We start from the raw sequence: 21,660 nt of genomic DNA, 5'->3' as shown, positions 1-21,660 counted from the left end.
TGCAGTGCAGCATGGTGTTACCCAGGTGCTCAGTTACTAGCTGCTTCTGCATGTAGCCCACACATGCTGGACAGCTTTATTCTCACACTGCAATGTAGCTCTGAGATAGGATACGCCCATCCCACACCTAAGTCTCTGCACATGTTACATCTTCCTCCCTGCAGTGCAGCATGGTGTCACCCAGGTGCTCAGTTACTGGGTGCTTCTGCATGTAGCCCACACATGCTGGCAGCTTTATTCTCACACTGCAATGTAGATCTGAGCTAAGACACACCCCTCCCACACCAAACTCTCTGCACATGTTACATCTGCCCCCTGCAGTGCAGCATGGTGTTACCCAGGTGCTCAGTTACTGGCTGCTTCTGCATGTAGCCCACACATGCTAGACAGCTTTATTCTCACGCTGCAATGTAGATCTGAGCTAGGACATGTCGCTCCCACACCTAACTCTCTGCACATGTTACATCTGCCCCCTGCAGTGCAGCATGGTGTTACCCAGGTGCTCAGTTACTGGCTGCTTCTGCATGTAACCCGGACATGCTGGGCAGCTTTATTCTCATACTGCAATGTAGCTCTGAGCTAGGACACGCCTCTCCCACACCTAACTCTCTGCACATGTTACATCTGCCCCCTGCAGTGCAGCATGGTGTTACCCAGGTGGTCAGTTACTGGCAGCTTCTGCATGTAACCCGGACATGCTGGGCAGCTTTATTCTCATACTGCAATGTAGCTCTGAGCTAGGACACGCCTCTCCCACACCTAACTCTCTGCACATGTTACATCTGCCCCCCTGCAGTGCAGCATGGTGTTACCCAGGTGCTCAGTTACTGGCTGCTTCTGCATGTAGCCCACACATACTGGGCAGCTTTATTCTCACACTGCAATGTAGCTCTGAGCTAGGACACTCCCCTCCCACACCTAACTCTCTGCACATGTTACATCTGCCCCCTGCAGTGCAGCATGGTGTTACCCAGGTGCTCAGTTACTGGCAGCTTCTGCATGTAACCCGGACATGCTGGGCAGCTTTATTCTCATACTGCAATGTAGCTCTGAGCTAGGACACGCCTCTCCCACACCTAACTCTCTGCACATGTTACATCTGCCCCCCTGCAGTGCAGCATGGTGTTACCCAGGTGCTCAGTTACTGGCTGCTTCTGCATGTAGCCCACACATACTGGGCAGCTTTATTCTCACACTGCAATGTAGCTCTGAGCTAGGACACTCCCCTCCCACACCTAACTCTCTGCACATGTTACATCTGCCCCCTGCAGTGCAGTATTATGTTACCCAGGTGCGCAGTTACTGGCTGATTTTTGCTTTGCTCCTAGCTCAGAATCAGCCTCTTGTTATCTCTGTATGTGACCAGTGACAGTTACAGGAATCCTACAAGTATCAGGGAGAGGGCGACTGGTGTCAGATACTATAACCTGCGTGTCACGGGCGGCTGAATACAGGATATTACAGTCCTCTTACAAGACCTGTCCTCACGGATAGTGCGGAATATTACCTGACAGCGAGTGCTAACCAGCGGACGCCGCCACACAGCCAGGCACAGCGTAGCTGTTTGTATCACAAGTGGGAGGAAGGCATAACATGATCAGCTAAGACTGATCCTAGCCAGGGGGGGCACAAACTATCTCACCCTTGAAATATTATGTTTCATAATTCAAAGCCCTCCTCCGAGCTCGCACTCGCCCTTCACGGCTCTCTTCCTGGAGGGCTGACGGCCTGGAGACTTGTGCAACTTTGTCGAAAGACAATTCCCGTCATGTTCGCTTAGCTGCGCAGAAGGAACATCGCCCGGATTGCCAAGTATAAATAGGGTGTAGGCAAAAAGACAGAGCGGATATTCCAGGCATACTGCGGCGTGCTGGAAATAAGCGCGTGTACACCAATCGGCAGTATTACACAAGGCCTCCACTGAGCTGCAGTAATTGAATTTAGCCCAAGGTGCTCATTGTATCCTAAATGCAAAATGTTGTTAATGGAGAGACATTGCGAGGAAATAATGGCTGGGAAGTCTAATAATGGCAGCAAAGTGTTATTCCCTCATCTATTCATTACACGCTCAACCTCAGTAACGTTGGCGTGCTTTCCGCACAAAGGCCGGTGTCAGCGGGAGGGGGAGAACTGGGGACAGTCGTGGTCTGAAAACATTTGGGACAATTTATCCAGCGTGGATGTTAATCTGCGGGGCGGCCCGGCTGCGGTGCATATGGATGTTTTATCGTGTCTCGTGCACGCGGCTGATCAACGTCTCTCGCTTACACGCCCACTCTCGTCTCAGCTTAAACGCTGCTCATTACAACGGCAAAGGGAAACTACTAAACACACTTTTCAGCGTTCACAAATCAGTAACCGTTCGGGCGCTGCGATCAGAGTGCGGCATGCAGCCACCGTGCTGTGTGACGCTACATCTAACTGGATGCTTTATACCAAAGGGGGATGGACTCGGTGATAAAGGGGGTTATTCAGGATTGTTAGCAAACCAAAAAAAGCACACTAATGGGCAAAAGCATGTGCAGTGCAGGTGGGGCAGATGTAACATGTGCAGAGAGAGTTAGATTTGGGTGGGGTGTGTTCTAACTCAAATCCAAATTGCAGTGTAAAAATAAAGCAGCCAGTATTTACCCTGCACAGAAACAATATAACCCACCCAAATCTAACTCTCTCTGCACATGTTACATCTGCCTCCCCTGCAGTGCAGCATGGATTTGTTTGTTAGTGTGCTATTTTGGTTTGCTAACAAACCTGAATAACCCCCAAAGGTTCCTGATGCCAATGACGGAGTTGGCTTCACCAGCGTTCATATATACGGTGTAAGACAGGCCCTTCCATACTGCGCTTGGTCACCCCAAAGGCACCCGTATATTTGTATCTAGTATGCAAGTAACACCTCAGGGAGGGGGGGTGAGCATTGCTGCTGAGTGCGGGAAGGTTGTGCTTATGTGTGATGTACTTAGATGTGGCTTCATCCACCAACTGGGGTGGATAACGGAGGGATGGCGCAAAGATACGCAGTGAGGAGAACGATAGGCAGCCATGTCTAGCAGCTTCCCATTGGCTGATAATGTATTGTCCACTTCAGCTGTATTATATCCAGTCGCCTTACCAATATGTCATTCATGGACAGTTACAGACGAGTTGCACATATGGACATATCCTGTATACATGATCATTACCTGAAAATTACTATAATTACATGGAGAAAGCAACACAAGAGGGGGCCTTCTCTTGGAGCTTCCATTGTAGAGGGGCTGTGGGTGGAAACAGAGAGCGGTGTGATGGGGCCTTCTCTTTAAGCTTCCATTGTAGAGGAGTGGTGAAGTGTTGGGGTTTCAGAGATAGGAGCGGGCCTTCTCTTTAAGCTTCCATTGTAGAGGACCGGTGGGGTGTTGGGGTTTTAGAGATAGGAGGGGCCTTCTCTTTAAGCTTCCATTGTAGAGGAGCGGTGGGGTGTAGGGGTTTCAAAGATAGGAGGGGGCCTTCTCTTTAAACTTCCATTGTAGAGGAGCGGTGGGGTATAGGGGTTTCAGAGAAATGAGGGGTTCTTCTCTTTAAGCGTCCATTGTAGAGGAACGGTGGGGTGTAGGGGTTTCAGAGATAGAAGAGGGCCTACTCTTTAAGCTTCCATTGTAGAGGAGCAGAGGGGTGTAGGGGTCTCAGAGAAAGGAGGGGGCCTTCTCTTTAAGCTTCCATTGTAGAAGAGCGGTGGGGTGTTGGGGTTTCAGAGATAGGAGGGCGCTTTCTCTTTAAGCTTCCATTGTAGAGGAGCGGTGGGGTGTTGGGGTTTCAGAGATAGGAGGGGGCCTTCTCTTTAAGCTTCCATTGTAGAGGCGTGATGGGGTATAGGGGTTTCAAAGATAGGAGGGGACCTTCTCTTTAAGCTTCTCTTGTAGAGGACCGGTGGGGTGTTGGGGTTTCAGAGATAGGAAGGGGCCTTCGCTTTAAGCTTCCATTGTAGAGAAGCGGTGGGGGTGTATGGGTTTCAGAGATAGGGGGGGAGCCTTCTCTTTAATCTTCCATTGTAGAGAAGCGGTGGGGGTGTATGGGTTTCAGAGATAGGGGGGGAGCCTTCTCTTTAAGCGTCCATTGTAGAGGAACGGTGGGGTATAGGGGTTTCAGAGAAATGAGGGGTTCTTCTCTTTAAGCGTCCATTGTAGAGGAACGGTGGGGTGTAGGGGTTTCAGAGATAGAAGAGGGCCTACTCTTTAAGCTTCCATTGTAGAGGAGCAGAGGGGTGTAGGGGTCTCAGAGAAAGGAGGGGGCCTTCTCTTTAAGCTTCCATTGTAGAAGAGTGGTGGGGTGTAGGGGTTTCAGAGAAATGAGGGGGCTATCTCTTTAATCTTCCATTGTAGAGAAGCGGTGGGGGTGTATGGGTTTCAGAGATAGGGGGGGAGCCTTCTCTTTAAGCGTCCATTGTAGAGGAACGGTGGGGTGTAGGGGTTTCAGAGATAGAAGAGGGCCTTCTCTTTAAGCTTCCATTGTAGAGGAGCAGAGGGGTGTAGGGGTCTCAGAGAAAGGAGGGGACCTTCTCTTTAAGCTTCCATTGTAGAAGAGCGGTGGGGTGTTGGGGTTTCAGAGATAGGAGGTCACTTTCTCTTTAAGCTTCCATTGTAGAGGAGCGGTGGGGTGTTGGGGTTTCAGAGATAGGAGGGGGTCTTCTCTTTAAGCTTCCATTGTAGAGGAGCGGTGGGGTGTTGGGGTTTCAGAGACAGGAGTGGACCTTCTCTTGGAACTTCCATTGTAGAGGAGCAGTGGGATGAAGGGGTTTCAAAGATAGGAGGGGGCCTTCTTTTTAAGCTTCTCTTGTAGAGGAATTGTGGGGTGTTGGGGTTTCAGAGACAGGAGGGGGTCTTCTCTTTAAGCTTCCATTAATGAGGAGCGGTGGGGTGTAGGGGTTTCAGAGATAGGAGGCGGTGTGGTAGGCATCGATGTACAGAGGAGATTTAAGGGCTGAGGGGATGTGTGAGAGTCTAATGGAGCATGGAAAGGTATTGCAGAAGTCAGGAGCAGCACTGGAGAAATCCTGGAAATGGGAAGAGGGGGTCAGTGAGGAGGTGAGGCAGCGTTCATTGGCAACGCGCCCCTGTTTCCCGGAAGTGCTGAGAACAAGGACTGCGTCGCGAGACACCGTTTCCTTGGCATTGCAAGCCGCCCTGCAACGGCAAGACTGAGAAAGCTTAAGCTCACTCAGCCTGCCGCCATAGATGAATATTGCAACCATCAGGAGCTAAAGTCTATGGGAGTATATGGATTATCGGTGGATGGTGTACAGAATTGAGGGGCAATATAAAATAATACCTGAGAGCAGAAGTTATAAGAGATATGTTACATGATAAATTCAGCTGCTATCCTCTAGAAAGTAACATCTAAGATAAGACGTAGAGGTAGAACAGCACAAAATTGCATTAGGGCAGTGATTCTCAGACTTTTTTGAGTTGTGATGCCCTAAAGTATAAAAAACATAAATCACAGCACCTCTAGGCCTAAAGTTTCTTATTACGAAATTCAGAAGAAAAAAAATATGAAATGAAGCAAATGATATTTATACGTCACCCTTAGGGTCAGTTATGTGGCGAGGGACAGGATTCAGGCTGGTTGTCCACATATCTTATGACTGGAAGCCACAAACACTGGCTTTGCTTATTACATTGACCATAAATAAATTGAGATGGTCCTGGACCCCTCCAAGCATTCCGAGATACTCGGTTTGGGAACCACTGTGCATACTAGTTACCCGATTAGCCTTGGTTTAGCAGTGCAAAATAAAGCATGAAAGCACCTGATTGGTCGCTATAGCTGAGAGCATGAATACTTGCATGGCCGTCATGAAGCTCAGTGAGTAAGTCATCTACTGTAGAAAGGCCGCCCACCTGACGTCACACACAGGAGACTCCGTAACAAACTAAAACAATCTCAAGCATTTGCTACACCTAAGATTGTGCCCCTATAAATGTGCCCCCTGCCACTATTTACCACCACACCACCTAACCACGCTCCAAACCAATAGAAACCTGTGTGCACTTCCCTCAATAGTCCCAAATCCCTCTCCCCCCAGGTTGTGACCGCGTCTGACCCTCCTGAAATGCTTTGACAGAAATTTAGAGGTACGTGGGCAAAATGAGGCTCCCCGCTGGGGCAATGCTGCTTTTGCCCCTCAGCTGTATCCGCTCTGTAAGTGGCTGCACTGTGCGTATGCGGCCGAGGCACTTTAACGCCTCAGACTCCTCTATCACGTCTGCTCTGTCTCTGGAACCACCTGAAACAGTGCTAAGGTGACAACAAGCCAATCACCTGTGGGGGGTGGGGGGAGGACATCGCAAGCCTTGGCGAGGTTTCCCAAAGCACCTAGTCAGCTTTAAACATCTTCTGTACTTTATCTCTCTCCGAAGCTTGACACATCTCCCCCTCAATCTGTAACACTTCAGCTTTGACATGAAACTGTTATATGTGCGGCGTGGTTTATCGCAAGGCCCCTAGCTCGGGAACCACTACTGCTCAGCATCGGCAGATTACCTTACTGACGTATAGTGACATGGAGCACGGGTGACACCAGCTCTTACCTGAAGAAGGTGACGAAGAACTGCACCAGGTCCATGATTGTATTGTGCTGTGAGAAGGCGATCTGAAAGGCAGGAAGGAACTGGTCAGAACACAATGTCAGGCCTCACATGAGGTACACACAGTACGCTGGCTGGGTGAGAAGGTGCACAGCTACAGAAAACACTGCCTAAGTAAGAAGTTACTGACTTATCCTACGACCTTCCCGCGTCTTTCAGTATCTCCGCAGGGATCTTTGCTCGGCGTATGGAGCCTAACATATGTTCTGGAAGACAGCAGGACCCCCGGACATACTCCACCTGACAGGCTAGGTCACAAGCTAGGCTGCAGCCTGAGAATGATCTGCAAGCACACTGCCACAAACAGGGCTCTAACCTGCGTGCAAGAGTCTCCCTGTACTGTATATCTCTGCGCACACAGCAGGCCACAGCGCACTCCATGACAAGGTAGAGTCTCCCTGTACTGTATATCTCTGCGCACACAGCAGGCCACAGCGCACTCCATGACAAGGTAGAGTCTCCCTGTACTGTATATCTCTCCGCACACAGCAGGCCACAGCGCACTCCATGACAGGGTAGAGTCTCCCTATACTGTATATCTCTGCGCACACAGCAGGCCACAGCACACTCCATGACAAGGTAGAGTCTCCCTGTACTGTATATCTCTGCGCACACAGCAGGCCACAGCGCACTCCATGACAAGGTAGAGTCTCCCTATACTGTATATCTCTGCGCACACAGCAGGCCACAGCGCACTCCATGACAAGGTAGAGTCTCCCTGTACTGTATATCTCTGCGCACACAGCAGGCCACAGCGCACTCCATGACAAGGTAGAGTCTCCCTGTACTGTATATCTCTCCGCACACAGCAGGCCACAGCGCACTCCATGACAGGGTAGAGTCTCCCTATACTGTATATCTCTGCGCACACAGCAGGCCACAGCACACTCCATGACAAGGTAGAGTCTCCCTGTACTGTATATCTCTGCGCACACAGCAGGCCACAGCGCACTCCATGACAAGGTAGAGTCTCCCTATACTGTATATCTCTGTGCACACAGCAGGCCACAGCGCACTCCATGACAGGGTAGAGTCTCCCTGTACTGTATATCTCTGCGCACACAGCAGGCCACAGCGCACTCCATGACAAGGTAGAGTCTCCCTGTACTGTATATCTCTGTGCACACAGCAGGCCACAGCGCACTCCATGACAAGGTAGAGTCTCCCTATACTGTATATCTCTGTGCACACAGCAGGCCACAGCGCACTCCATGACAGGGTAGAGTCTCCCTGTACTGTATATCTCTCCGCACACAGCAGGCCACAGCGCACTCCATGACAGGGTAGAGTCTCCCTATACTGTATATCTCTCCGCACACAGCAGGCCACAGCGCACTCCATGACAGGGTAGAGTCCCCCTGTACTGTATATCTCTGCGCACACAGCAGGCCACAGCGCACTCCATGACAGGGTAGAGTCTCCCTGTACTGTATATCTCTGCGCACACAGCAGGCCACAGCGCACTCCATGACAGGGTAGAGTCTCCCTATACTGTATATCTCTGCGCACACAGCAGGCCACAGCGCACTACATGACAAGGTAGAGTCTCCCTATACTGTATATCTCTGCGCACACAGCAGGCCACAGCGCACTCCATGACAAGGTAGAGTCTCCCTATACTGTATATCTCTGCGCACACAGCAGGCCACAGCGCACTCCATGACAGGGTAGAGTCTCCCTGTACTGTATATCTCTGCGCACACAGCAGGCCACAGCGCACTCCATGACAGGGTAGAGTCTCCCTATACTGTATATCTCTCCGCACACAGCAGGCCACAGCGCACTCCATGACAAGGTAGAGTCTCCCTATACTGTATATCTCTGCGCACACAGCAGGCCACAGCGCACTCCATGACAAGGTAGAGTCTCCCTATACTGTATATCTCTGCACACACAGCAGGCCACAGCGCACTCCATGACAAGGTAGAGTCTCCCTATACTGTATATCTCTGCACACACAGCAGGCTACAGCGCACTACATGACAAGGTAGAGTCTCCCTATACTGTATATCTCTGCGCACACAGCAGGCCACAGCGCACTCCATGACAAGGTAGAGTCTCCCTATACTGTATATCTCTCCGCACACAGCAGGCCAGAGCGCACTCCATGACAAGGTAGAGTCTCCCTATACTGTATATCTCTGCGCACACAGCAGGCCACAGCGCACTCCATGACAGGGTAGAGTCTCCCTGTACTGTATATCTCTGCGCACACAGCAGGCCACAGCGCACTCCATGACAGGGTAGAGTCTCCCTATACTGTATATCTCTGCGCACACAGCAGGCCACAGCGCACTCCATGACAAGGTAGAGTCTCCCTATACTGTATATCTCTGCGCACACAGCAGGCGACAGCGCACTCCATGACAGGGTAGAGTCTCCCTGTACTGTATATCTCTGCGCACACAGCAGGCCACAGCACACTCCATGACAAGGTAGAGTCTCCCTGTACTGTATATCTCTGCACACACAGCAGGCCACAGCGCACTCCATGACAGGGTAGAGTCTCCCTATACTGTATATCTCTGCGCACACAGCAGGCCACAGCGCACTCCATGACAGGGTAGAGTCTCCCTGTACTGTATATCTCTCCGCACACAGCAGGCCACAGCGCACTCCATGACAGGGTAGAGTCTCCCTATACTGTATATCTCTGCGCACACAGCAGGCCACAGCGCACTCCATGACAGGGTAGAGTCTCCCTGTACTGTATATCTCTGCGCACACAGCAGGCCACAGCGCACTCCATGACAGGGTAGAGTCTCCCTATACTGTATATCTCTGCGCGCACAGCAGGCCACAGCGCACTCCATGACAAGGTAGAGTCTCCCTGTACTGTATATCTCTGCGCACACAGCAGGCCACAGCGCACTACATGACAAGGTAGAGTCTCCCTGTACTGTATATCTCTGCACACACAGCAGGCCACAGCGTACTCCATGACAGGGTAGAGTCTCCCTATACTGTATATCTCTGCGCACACAGCAGGCCACAGCACACTCCATGACAAGGTAGAGTCTCCCTATACTGTATATCTCTGCGCACACAGCAGGCCACAGCACACTCCATGACAAGGTAGAGTCTCTCTGTACTGTATATCTCTGTGCACACAGCAGGCCACAGCGCACTCCATGACAGGGTAGAGTCTCCCTATACTGTATATCTCTGCGCACACAGCAGGCCACAGCGCACTCCATGACAGGGTAGAGTCTCCCTATACTGTATATCTCTGCGCACACAGCAGGCCACAGCGCACTCCATGACAAGGTAGAGTCTCCCTATACTGTATATCTCTCCGCACACAGCAGGCCACAGCGCACTCCATGACAGGGTAGAGTCTCCCTATACTGTATATCTCTGCGCACACAGCAGGCCACAGCGCACTCCATGACAAGGTAGAGTCTCCCTATACTGTATATCTCTGTGCACACAGCAGGCCACAGCGCACTCCATGACAAGGTAGAGTCTCCCTATACTGTATATCTCTGCGCACACAGCAGGCCACAGCGCACTCCATGACAGGGTAGAGTCTCCCTATACTGTATATCTCTCCGCACACAGCAGGCCACAGCGCACTCCATGACAAGGTAGAGTCTCCCTATACTGTATATCTCTGTGCACACAGCAGGCCACAGCGCACTCCATGACAGGGTAGAGTCTCCCTATACTGTATATCTCTCCGCACACAGCAGGCCACAGCGCACTCCATGACAAGGTAGAGTCTCCCTATACTGTATATCTCTGTGCACACAGCAGGCCACAGCGCACTCCATGACAAGGTAGAGTCTCCCTATACTGTATATCTCTGCGCACACAGCAGGCCACAGCGCACTCCATGACAGGGTAGAGTCTCCCTATACTGTATATCTCTGCGCACACAGCAGGCCACAGCGCACTCCATGACAGGGTAGAGTCTCCCTGTACTGTATATCTCTGCGCACACAGCAGGCCACAGCGCACTCCATGACAGGGTAGAGTCTCCCTATACTGTATATCTCTGCGCACACAGCAGGCCACAGCGCACTCCATGACAGGGTAGAGTCTCCCTATACTGTATATCTCTGCGCACACAGCAGGCCAGAGCGCACTCCATGACAGGGTAGAGTCTCCCTATACTGTATATCTCGGCGCACACAGCAGGCCACAGCGCACTCCATGACAAGGTAGAGTCTCCCTGTACTGTATATCTCTGCACACACAGCAGGCCACAGCGCACTCCATGACAAGGTAGAGTCTCCCTATACTGTATATCTCTGTGCACACAGCAGGCCACAGCGCACTCCATGACAGGGTAGAGTCTCCCTATACTGTATATCTCTGCGCACACAGCAGGCCACAGCGCACTCCATGACAAGGTAGAGTCTCCCTATACTGTATATCTCTGCGCACACAGCAGGCGACAGCGCACTCCATGACAAGGTAGAGTCTCCCTATACTGTATATCTCTGCGCACACAGCAGGCCAGAGCGCACTTCATGACAGGGTAGATTCTCCCTATACTGTATATCTCTGCGCACACAGCAGGCCACAGCGCACTCCATGACAAGGTAGAGTCTCCCTGTACTGTATATCTCTGCGCACACAGCAGGCCACAGCGCACTCCATGACAAGGTAGAGTCTCCCTGTACTGTATATCTCTGCGCACACAGCAGGCCACAGCGCACTCCATGACAAGGTAGAGTCTCCCTGTACTGTATATCTCTGCGCACACAGCAGGCCACAGCACACTCCATGACAAGGTAGAGTCTCCCTGTACTGTATATCTCTGCGCACACAGCAGGCCAGAGCGCACTCCATGACAGGGTAGAGTCTCCCTGTACTGTATATCTCTGCGCACACAGCAGGCCACAGCGCACTCCATGACAAGGTAGAGTCTCCCTATACTGTATATCTCTGCGCACACAGCAGGCCAGAGCGCACTCCATGACAGGGTAGATTCTCCCTATACTGTATATCTCTGCGCACACAGCAGGCCACAGCGCACTCCATGACAAGGTAGAGTCTCCCTGTACTGTATATCTCTGCGCACACAGCAGGCCACAGCGCACTCCATGACAAGGTAGAGTCTCCCTGTACTGTATATCTCTGCGCACACAGCAGGCCACAGCGCACTCCATGACAAGGTAGAGTCTCCCTGTACTGTATATCTCTGCGCACACAGCAGGCCACAGCGCACTCCATGACAAGGTAGAGTCTCCCTGTACTGTATATCTCTGCGCACACAGCAGGCCAGAGCGCACTCCATGACAGGGTAGAGTCTCCCTGTACTGTATATCTCTGCGCACACAGCAGGCCACAGCGCACTCCATGACAAGGTAGAGTCTCCCTGTACTGTATATCTCTGCGCACACAGCAGGCCACAGCGCACTCCATGACAAGGTAGAGTCTCCCTATACTGTATATCTCTCCGCACACAGCAGGCCAGAGTGCACTCCATGACAGGGTAGAGTCTCCCTGTACTGTATATCTCTGCACACACAGCAGGCCACAGCGCACTCCATGACAGGGTAGAGTCTCCCTGTACTGTATATCTCTGCACACACAGCAGGCCACAGCGCACTCCATGACAAGGTAGTGTCTCCCTATACTGTATATCTCTGCGCACACAGCAGGCCACAGCGCACTCCATGACAAGGTAGAGTCTCCCTATACTGTATATCTCTGTGCACACAGCAGGCCACAGCGCACTCCATGACAAGGTAGAGTCTCCCTATACTGTATATCTCTGTGCACACAGCAGGCCACAGCGCACTCCATGACAAGGTAGAGTCTCCCTATACTGTATATCTCTGCGCACACAGCAGGCCACAGCGCACTCCATGACAAGATAGAGTCTCCCTATACTGTATATCTCTGCGCACACAGCAGGCCAGAGCGCACTACATGACAGGGTAGAGTCTCCCTATACTGGATATCTCTGCGCACACAGCAGGCCACAGCGCACTCCATGACAGGGTAGAGTCTCCCTATACTGTATATCTCTGCGCACACAGCAGGCCACAGCGCACTCCATGACAAGGTAGAGTCTCCCTATACTGTATATCTCTGCGCACACAGCAGGCCACAGCGCACTCCATGACAAGGTAGAGTCTCCCTATACTGTATATCTCTGCGCACACAGCAGGCCAGAGCGCACTACATGACAAGGTAGAGTCTCCCTGTACTGTATATCTCTGCGCACACAGCAGGCCACAGCACACTCCATGACAAGGTAGAGTCTCCCTGTACTGTATATCTCTGCGCACACAGCAGGCCACAGCGCACTCCATGACAAGGTAGAGTCTCCCTGTACTGTATATCTCTGCGCACACAGCAGGCCAGAGCGCACTACATGACAAGGTAGAGTCTCCCTGTACTGTATATCTCTGCGCACACAGCAGGCCACAGCGCACTCCATGACAAGGTAGAGTCTCCCTGTACTGTATATCTCTGCGCACACAGCAGGCCAGAGCGCACTACATGACAGGGTAGAGTCTCCCTATACTGTATATCTCTCCGCACACAGCAGGCCACAGCGCACTCCATGACAAGGTAGAGTCTCCCTGTACTGTATATCTCTGCGCACACAGCAGGCCACAGCGCACTCCATGACAAGGTAGAGTCTCCCTATACTGTATATCTCTGCGCACACAGCAGGCCAGAGCGCACTACATGACAAGGTAGAGTCTCCCTGTACTGTATATCTCTGCACACACAGCAGGCCAGAGCGCACTCCATGACAGGGTAGAGTCTCCCTATACTGTATATCTCTCCGCACACAGCAGGCCACAGCGCACTCCATGACAAGGTAGAGTCTCCCTGTACTGTATATCTCTGCGCACACAGCAGGCCACAGCGCACTCCATGACAGGGTAGAGTCTCCCTATACTGTATATCTCTGCGCACACAGCAGGCCAGAGCGCACTCCATGATAAGGTAGAGTCTCCCTATACTGTATATCTCTGCGCACACAGCAGGCCACAGCGCACTCCATGACAAGGTAGAGTCTCCCTGTACTGTATATCTCTGCGCACACAGCAGGCCACAGCGCACTACATGACAGGGTAGAGTCTCCCTGTACTGTATATCTCTGCACACACAGCAGGCTACAGCGCACTACATGACAAGGTAGAGTCTCCCTATACTGTATATCTCTCCGCACACAGCAGGCCAGAGCGCACTCCATGACAAGGTAGAGTCTCCCTATACTGTATATCTCTGCGCACACAGCAGGCCACAGCGCACTCCATGACAGGGTAGAGTCTCCCTATACTGTATATCTCTGCGCGCACAGCAGGTCACAGCGCACTCCATGACAAGGTAGAGTCTCCCTATACTGTATATCTCTGCGCACACAGCAGGTCACAGCGCACTCCATGACAAGGTAGAGTCTCCCTATACTGTATATCTCTGCGCACACAGCAGGCCACAGCGCACTCCATGACAAGGTAGAGTCTCCCTATACTGTATATCTCTGCGCACACAGCAGGCCACAGCACACTCCATGACAAGGTAGAGTCTCCCTGTACTGTATATCTCTGTGCACACAGCAGGCCACAGCGCACTCCATGACAGGGTAGAGTCTCCCTATACTGTATATCTCTGCGCACACAGCAGGCCACAGCGCACTCCATGACAGGGTAGAGTCTCCCTATACTGTATATCTCTGTGCACACAGCAGGCCACAGCGCACTCCATGACAAGGTAGAGTCTCCCTATACTGTATATCTCTCCGCACACAGCAGGCCACAGCGCACTCCATGACAGGGTAGAGTCTCCCTATACTGTATATCTCTGCGCACACAGCAGGCCACAGCGCACTCCATGACAAGGTAGAGTCTCCCTATACTGTATATCTCTGCGCACACAGCAGGCCACAGCGCACTCCATGACAAGGTAGAGTCTCCCTATACTGTATATCTCTGCGCACACAGCAGGCCACAGCGCACTCCATGACAGGGTAGAGTCTCCCTATACTGTATATCTCTCCGCACACAGCAGGCCACAGCGCACTCCATGACAAGGTAGAGTCTCCCTATACTGTATATCTCTGTGCACACAGCAGGCCACAGCGCACTCCATGACAGGGTAGAGTCTCCCTATACTGTATATCTCTCCGCACACAGCAGGCCACAGCGCACTCCATGACAAGGTAGAGTCTCCCTATACTGTATATCTCTGTGCACACAGCAGGCCACAGCGCACTCCATGACAAGGTAGAGTCTCCCTATACTGTATATCTCTGCGCACACAGCAGGCCACAGCGCACTCCATGACAGGGTAGAGTCTCCCTATACTGTATATCTCTGCGCACACAGCAGGCCACAGCGCACTCCATGACAGGGTAGAGTCTCCCTGTACTGTATATCTCTGCGCACACAGCAGGCCACAGCGCACTCCATGACAGGGTAGAGTCTCCCTATACTGTATATCTCTGCGCACACAGCAGGCCACAGCGCACTCCATGACAGGGTAGAGTCTCCCTATACTGTATATCTCTGCGCACACAGCAGGCCAGAGCGCACTCCATGACAGGGTAGAGTCTCCCTATACTGTATATCTCGGCGCACACAGCAGGCCACAGCGCACTCCATGACAAGGTAGAGTCTCCCTGTACTGTATATCTCTGCACACACAGCAGGCCACAGCGCACTCCATGACAAGGTAGAGTCTCCCTATACTGTATATCTCTGTGCACACAGCAGGCCACAGCGCACTCCATGACAAGGTAGAGTCTCCCTGTACTGTATATCTCTGCGCACACAGCAGGCCACAGCGCACTCCATGACAGGGTAGAGTCTCCCTATACTGTATATCTCTGCGCACACAGCAGGCCACAGCGCACTCCATGACAAGGTAGAGTCTCCCTATACTGTATATCTCTGCGCACACAGCAGGCGACAGCGCACTCCATGACAAGGTAGAGTCTCCCTATACTGTATATCTCTGCGCACACAGCAGGCCAGAGCGCACTCCATGACAGGGTAGATTCTCCCTATACTGTATATCTCTGCGCACACAGCAGGCCACAGCGCACTCCATGACAAGGTAGAGTCTCCCTGTACTGTATATCTCTGCGCACACAGCAGGCCACAGCGCACTCCATGACAAGGTAGAGTCTCCCTGTACTGTATATCTCTGCGCACACAGCAGGCCACAGCGCACTCCATGACAAGGTAGAGTCTCCCTGTACTGTATATCTCTGCGCACACAGCAGGCCACAGCACACTCCATGACAAGGTAGAGTCTCCCTGTACTGTATATCTCTGCGCACACAGCAGGCCAGAGCGCACTCCATGACAGGGTAGAGTCTCCCTGTACTGTATATCTCTGCGCACACAGCAGGCCACAGCGCACTCCATGACAAGGTAGAGTCTCCCTATACTGTATATCTCTGCGCACACAGCAGGCCAGAGCGCACTCCATGACAGGGTAGATTCTCCCTATACTGTATATCTCTGCGCACACAGCAGGCCACAGCGCACTCCATGACAAGGTAGAGTCTCCCTGTACTGTATATCTCTGCGCACACAGCAGGCCACAGCGCACTCCATGACAAGGTAGAGTCTCCCTGTACTGTATATCTCTGCGCACACAGCAGGCCACAGCGCACTCCATGACAAGGTAGAGTCTCCCTGTACTGTATATCTCTGCGCACACAGCAGGCCACAGCACACTCCATGACAAGGTAGAGTCTCCCTGTACTGTATATCTCTGCGCACACAGCAGGCCAGAGCGCACTCCATGACAGGGTAGAGTCTCCCTGTACTGTATATCTCTGCGCACACAGCAGGCCACAGCGCACTCCATGACAAGGTAGAGTCTCCCTGTACTGTATATCTCTGCGCACACAGCAGGCCACAGCGCACTCCATGACAAGGTAGAGTCTCCCTATACTGTATATCTCTCCGCACACAGCAGGCCAGAGCGCACTCCATGACAGGGTAGAGTCTCCCTGTACTGTATATCTCTGCACACACAGCAGGCCACAGCGCACTCCATGACAGGGTAGAGTCTCCCTGTACTGTATATCTCTGCACACACAGCAGGCCACAGCGCACTCCATGACAAGGTAGTGTCTCCCTATACTGTATATCTCTGCGCACACAGCAGGCCACAGCGCACTCCATGACAAGGTAGAGTCTCCCTATACTGTATATCTCTGTGCACACAGCAGGCCACAGCGCACTCCATGACAAGGTAGAGTCTCCCTATACTGTATATCTCTGTGCACACAGCAGGCCACAGCGCACTCCATGACAAGGTAGAGTCTCCCTATACTGTATATCTCTGCGCACACAGCAGGCCACAGCGCACTCCATGACAAGGTAGAGTCTCCCTATACTGTATATCTCTGCGCACACAGCAGGCCAGAGCGCACTACATGACAGGGTAGAGTCTCCCTATACTGTATATCTCTGCGCACACAGCAGGCCACAGCGCACTCCATGACAGGGTAGAGTCTCCCTATACTGTATATCTCTGCGCACACAGCAGGCCACAGCGCACTCCATGACAAGGTAGAGTCTCCCTATACTGTATATCTCTGCGCACACAGCAGGCCACAGCGCACTCCATGACAAGGTAGAGTCTCCCTATACTGTATATCTCAGCGCACACAGCAGGCCAGAGCGCACTACATGACAAGGTAGAGTCTCCCTGTACTGTATATCTCTGCGCACACAGCAGGCCACAGCGCACTCCATGACAAGGTAGAGTCTCCCTGTACTGTATATCTCTGCGCACACAGCAGGCCACAGCGCACTCCATGACAAGGTAGAGTCTCCCTGTACTGTATATCTCTGCGCACACAGCAGGCCAGAGCGCACTACATGACAAGGTAGAGTCTCCCTGTACTGTATATCTCTGCGCACACAGCAGGCCACAGCGCACTCCATGACAAGGTAGAGTCTCCCTGTACTGTATATCTCTGCGCACACAGCAGGCCAGAGCGCACTACATGACAGGGTAGAGTCTCCCTATACTGTATATCTCTCCGCACACAGCAGGCCACAGCGCACTCCATGACAGGGTAGAGTCTCCCTATACTGTATATCTCTGCGCACACAGCAGGCCACAGCGCACTCCATGACAAGGTAGAGTCTCCCTATACTGTATATCTCTGCGCACACAGCAGGCCAGAGCGCACTACATGACAAGGTAGAGTCTCCCTGTACTGTATATCTCTGCACACACAGCAGGCCAGAGCGCACTCCATGACAGGGTAGAGTCTCCCTATACTGTATATCTCTCCGCACACAGCAGGCCACAGCGCACTCCATGACAAGGTAGAGTCTCCCTGTACTGTATATCTCTGCGCACACAGCAGGCCACAGCGCACTCCATGACAGGGTAGAGTCTCCCTATACTGTATATCTCTGCGCACACAGCAGGCCAGAGCGCACTCCATGACAAGGTAGAGTCTCCCTGTACTGTATATCTCTGCGCACACAGCAGGCCACAGCGCACTACATGACAGGGTAGAGTCTCCCTGTACTGTATATCTCTGCACACACAGCAGGCTACAGCGCACTACATGACAAGGTAGAGTCTCCCTATACTGTATATCTCTCCGCACACAGCAGGCCAGAGCGCACTCCATGACAAGGTAGAGTCTCCCTGTACTGTATATCTCTGCGCACACAGCAGGCCACAGCGCACTCCATGACAGGGTAGAGTCTCCCTGTACTGTATATCTCTGCGCACACAGCAGGCCACAGCGCACTCCATGACAAGGTAGAGTCTCCCTATACTGTATATCTCTGCGCACACAGCAGGCCACAGCGCACTCCATGACAGGGTAGAGTCTCCCTATACTGTATATCTCTGCGCACACAGCAGGCCACAGCGCACTCCATGACAAGGTAGAGTCTCCCTATACTGTATATCTCTGTGCACACAGCAGGCCACAGCGCACTCCATGACAAGGTAGAGTCTCCCTGTACTGTATATCTCTGCGTACACAGCAGGCCACAGCGCACTCCATGACAGGGTAGAGTCTCCCTATACTGTATATCTCTGCGCACACAGCAGGCCACAGCGCACTCCATGACAGGGTAGAGTCTCCCTATACTGTATATCTCTGTGCACACAGCAGGCCACAGCGCACTCCATGACAGGGTAGAGTCTCCCTGTATTGTATATCTCTGCGCACACAGCAGGCCACAGCGCACTCCATGACAAGGTAGAGTCTCCCTATACTGTATATCTCTGCGCACACAGCAGGCCACAGCGCACTACATGACAAGGTAGAGTCTCCCTGTACTGTATATCTCTGCGCACACAGCAGGCCACAGCGCACTCCATGACAAGGTAGAGTCTCCCTATACTGTATATCTCTGCGCACACAGCAGGCCACAGCGCACTCCATGACAGGGTAGAGTCTCCCTATACTGTATATCTCTCCGCACACAGCAGGCCACAGCGCACTCCATGACAAGGTAGAGTCTCCCTGTACTGTATATCTCTGCGTACACAGCAGGCCACAGCGCACTCCATGACAGGGTAGAGTCTCCCTATACTGTATATCTCTGCGTACACAGCAGGCCACAGCGTACTCCATGACAGGGTAGTGCCAAGCCCTCCATCAATGGCTCTCAGAAGACCGTGACTGGAATGACATTCAGTTCAGGGTGGCTGTACGTGAAAACATGATACATGGACTAAATATGCCATTAGGATGAATGTCAGGGAAATGTGCGCTGGACACGGAACCACCTACTCCTGCGCCGGGAAAAGGCCATCATTCCCTGCAATGTGCTTAGCCAGGTCCTCACTGCTGCCGGAAAATGACATTACACAGAGAGGGAATTGTATCCTGCGGTAATTTCTTCATTAAGCTAAACAGACATTCTGCTATTTTATTACATTATTAGTGTATAAGGTATAATGATGGGACCTGGTCCTCAGCTTCCTCATGGTGACCCGCCCCAATGACAGTACAAGGGATATTGGTGACCCGACCCAATGACAGTACAAGGGATATCAGTGACCCGTCCCAATGACAGTACAAGGGATATCAGTGACCCGTCCCAATGACAGTACAAGGGATATCAGTGACCCGTCCCAATGACAGTACAAGGGATATTGGTGACCCGTCCCAATGACAGTACAAGGGATATTGGTGACCCGTCCCAATGACAGTACAAGGGATATCAGTGACCCGACCCAATGACAGTACAAGGGATATCGATGACCCGCCCCAATGACAGTACAAGGGATATCGATGACCCGCCCCAATGACAGTACAAGGGATATCAGTGACCCGACCCAATGACAGTACAAGGGATATCGATGACCCGTCCCAATGACAGTACAAGGGATATTGGTGACCCGTCCCAATGACAGTACAAGGGATATCAGTGACCCGACCCAATGACAGTACAAGGGATATCGGTGACCCTTCCCAATGACAGTACAAGGGATATCAGTGACCCGTCCCAATGACAGTACAAAGGATATCGGTGACCCGTCCCAATGACAGTACAAGGGATATTGGTGACCCGTCCCAATGACAGTACAAGGGATATTGGTGACCCATCCCAATGACAGTACAAGGGATATCGGCGACCCGTCCCAATGACAGTACAAGGGATATCAGTGACCCGTCCCAATGACAGTACAAGGGATATCAGTGACCCGTCCCAATGAGAGTACAAGGGATATCAGTGATCCGTCCCAATGACAGTACAAGGGATATCAGTGACCCGTCCCAATGACAGTACAAGGGACATCAGTGACCCGTCCCAATGACAGTACAAGGGATATCAGTGACCCGTCCCAATGACAGTACAAGGGATATCGGTGACCCGTCCCAATGACAGTACAAGGGATATCGGTGACCCATCCCAATGACAGTACAAGAGATATCGACGACCCGACCCAATGACAGTACAAGGGATATTGATGACCCGACCCAATGACAGTACAAGGGATATCGGTGACCCGTCCCAATGACAGTACAAGAGATATCAGTGACCCGACCCAATGACAGTACAAGGGATATCAGTGACCTGTCCCAATGACAGTACAAGGGATATCAGTGACCCGACCCAATGACAGTACAAGAGATATCGACGACCGACCCAATGACAGTACAAGGGATATCAGTGACCCGTCCCAATGACAGTACAAGGGATATCGGTGACCTGTCCCAATGACAGTACAAGGGATATCTGTGACCCGTCCCAATGACAGTACAAGGGATATCAGTGATCCGTCCCAATGACAGTACAAGGGATATTGGTGACCCGACCCAATGACAGTACAAGGGATATCAGTGACCCGTCCAAATGACAGTACAAGGGATATCGGTGACCTGTCCCAATGACAGTACAAGGGATATTGATGACCCGACCCAATGACAGTACAAGGGATATCGGTGACCCGACCCAATGACAGTACAAGGGATATCGATGACCCGACCCAATGACAGTACAAGGGATATCGGTGACCCGACCCAATGACAGTACAAGGGATATCAGTAACCCGTCCAAATGACAGTACAAATGGGTATCGGTGACCCGACCCAATGACAGTACAAGGGATATTGATGACCCGACCCAATGACAGTACAAGGGATATCAGTGACCCGCCCCAATGACAGTACAAGGGATATCAGTGACCCGCCCCAATGACAGTACAAGGGATATCAGTGACCCGACCCAATGACTGTACATGAGATATCGACGACCCGACCCAATGACAGTACAAGGGATATTGATGATCCGACCCAATGACAGTACAAGGGATATCGGTGACCCGACCCAATGACAGTACAAGGGATATCGGTGACCAGCCCAAATGACAGTACAAGGGATATCGGTGACCCGACCCAATGACAGTACAAGGGATATCGGTGACCAGCCCAAATGACAGTACAAGGGATATCGGTGACCCGACCCAATGACAGTACAAGGGATATCGGTGACCCGTCCCAATGACAGTACAAGGGATATCAGTGACCCGTCCCAATGACAGTACAAGGGACATCGGTGACCCGTCCCAATGACAGTAAAAGGGACATCGGTGACCCGTCCCAATGACAGTACAAGGGATA

At 52.0% G+C, this 21,660-nt stretch overlaps 1 protein-coding gene across 1 annotated transcript in view; it reads right to left on the bottom strand.

Annotated features, from left to right (window-relative positions):
• The window catches only part of ATRNL1 (attractin like 1), a 1,127,078-nt gene that overhangs the window by 412,692 nt on the left and 692,726 nt on the right, over positions 1–21,660 (bottom strand). Inside the window, exon 25 of the mRNA XM_063963337.1 lies at positions 6,567–6,628. Coding sequence (XP_063819407.1) covers positions 6,567–6,628 — 62 coding nt within the window. The remainder of the gene's footprint in view (positions 1–6,566; positions 6,629–21,660) is intronic.

The sequence above is a fragment of the Pseudophryne corroboree genome, chromosome 3, assembly GCF_028390025.1.
Source record: "Pseudophryne corroboree isolate aPseCor3 chromosome 3, aPseCor3.hap2, whole genome shotgun sequence".
NCBI classification, from domain to species: Eukaryota; Metazoa; Chordata; class Amphibia; order Anura; family Myobatrachidae; genus Pseudophryne; species Pseudophryne corroboree.
This window is presented reverse-complemented; position numbering and strand designations above follow the sequence as displayed.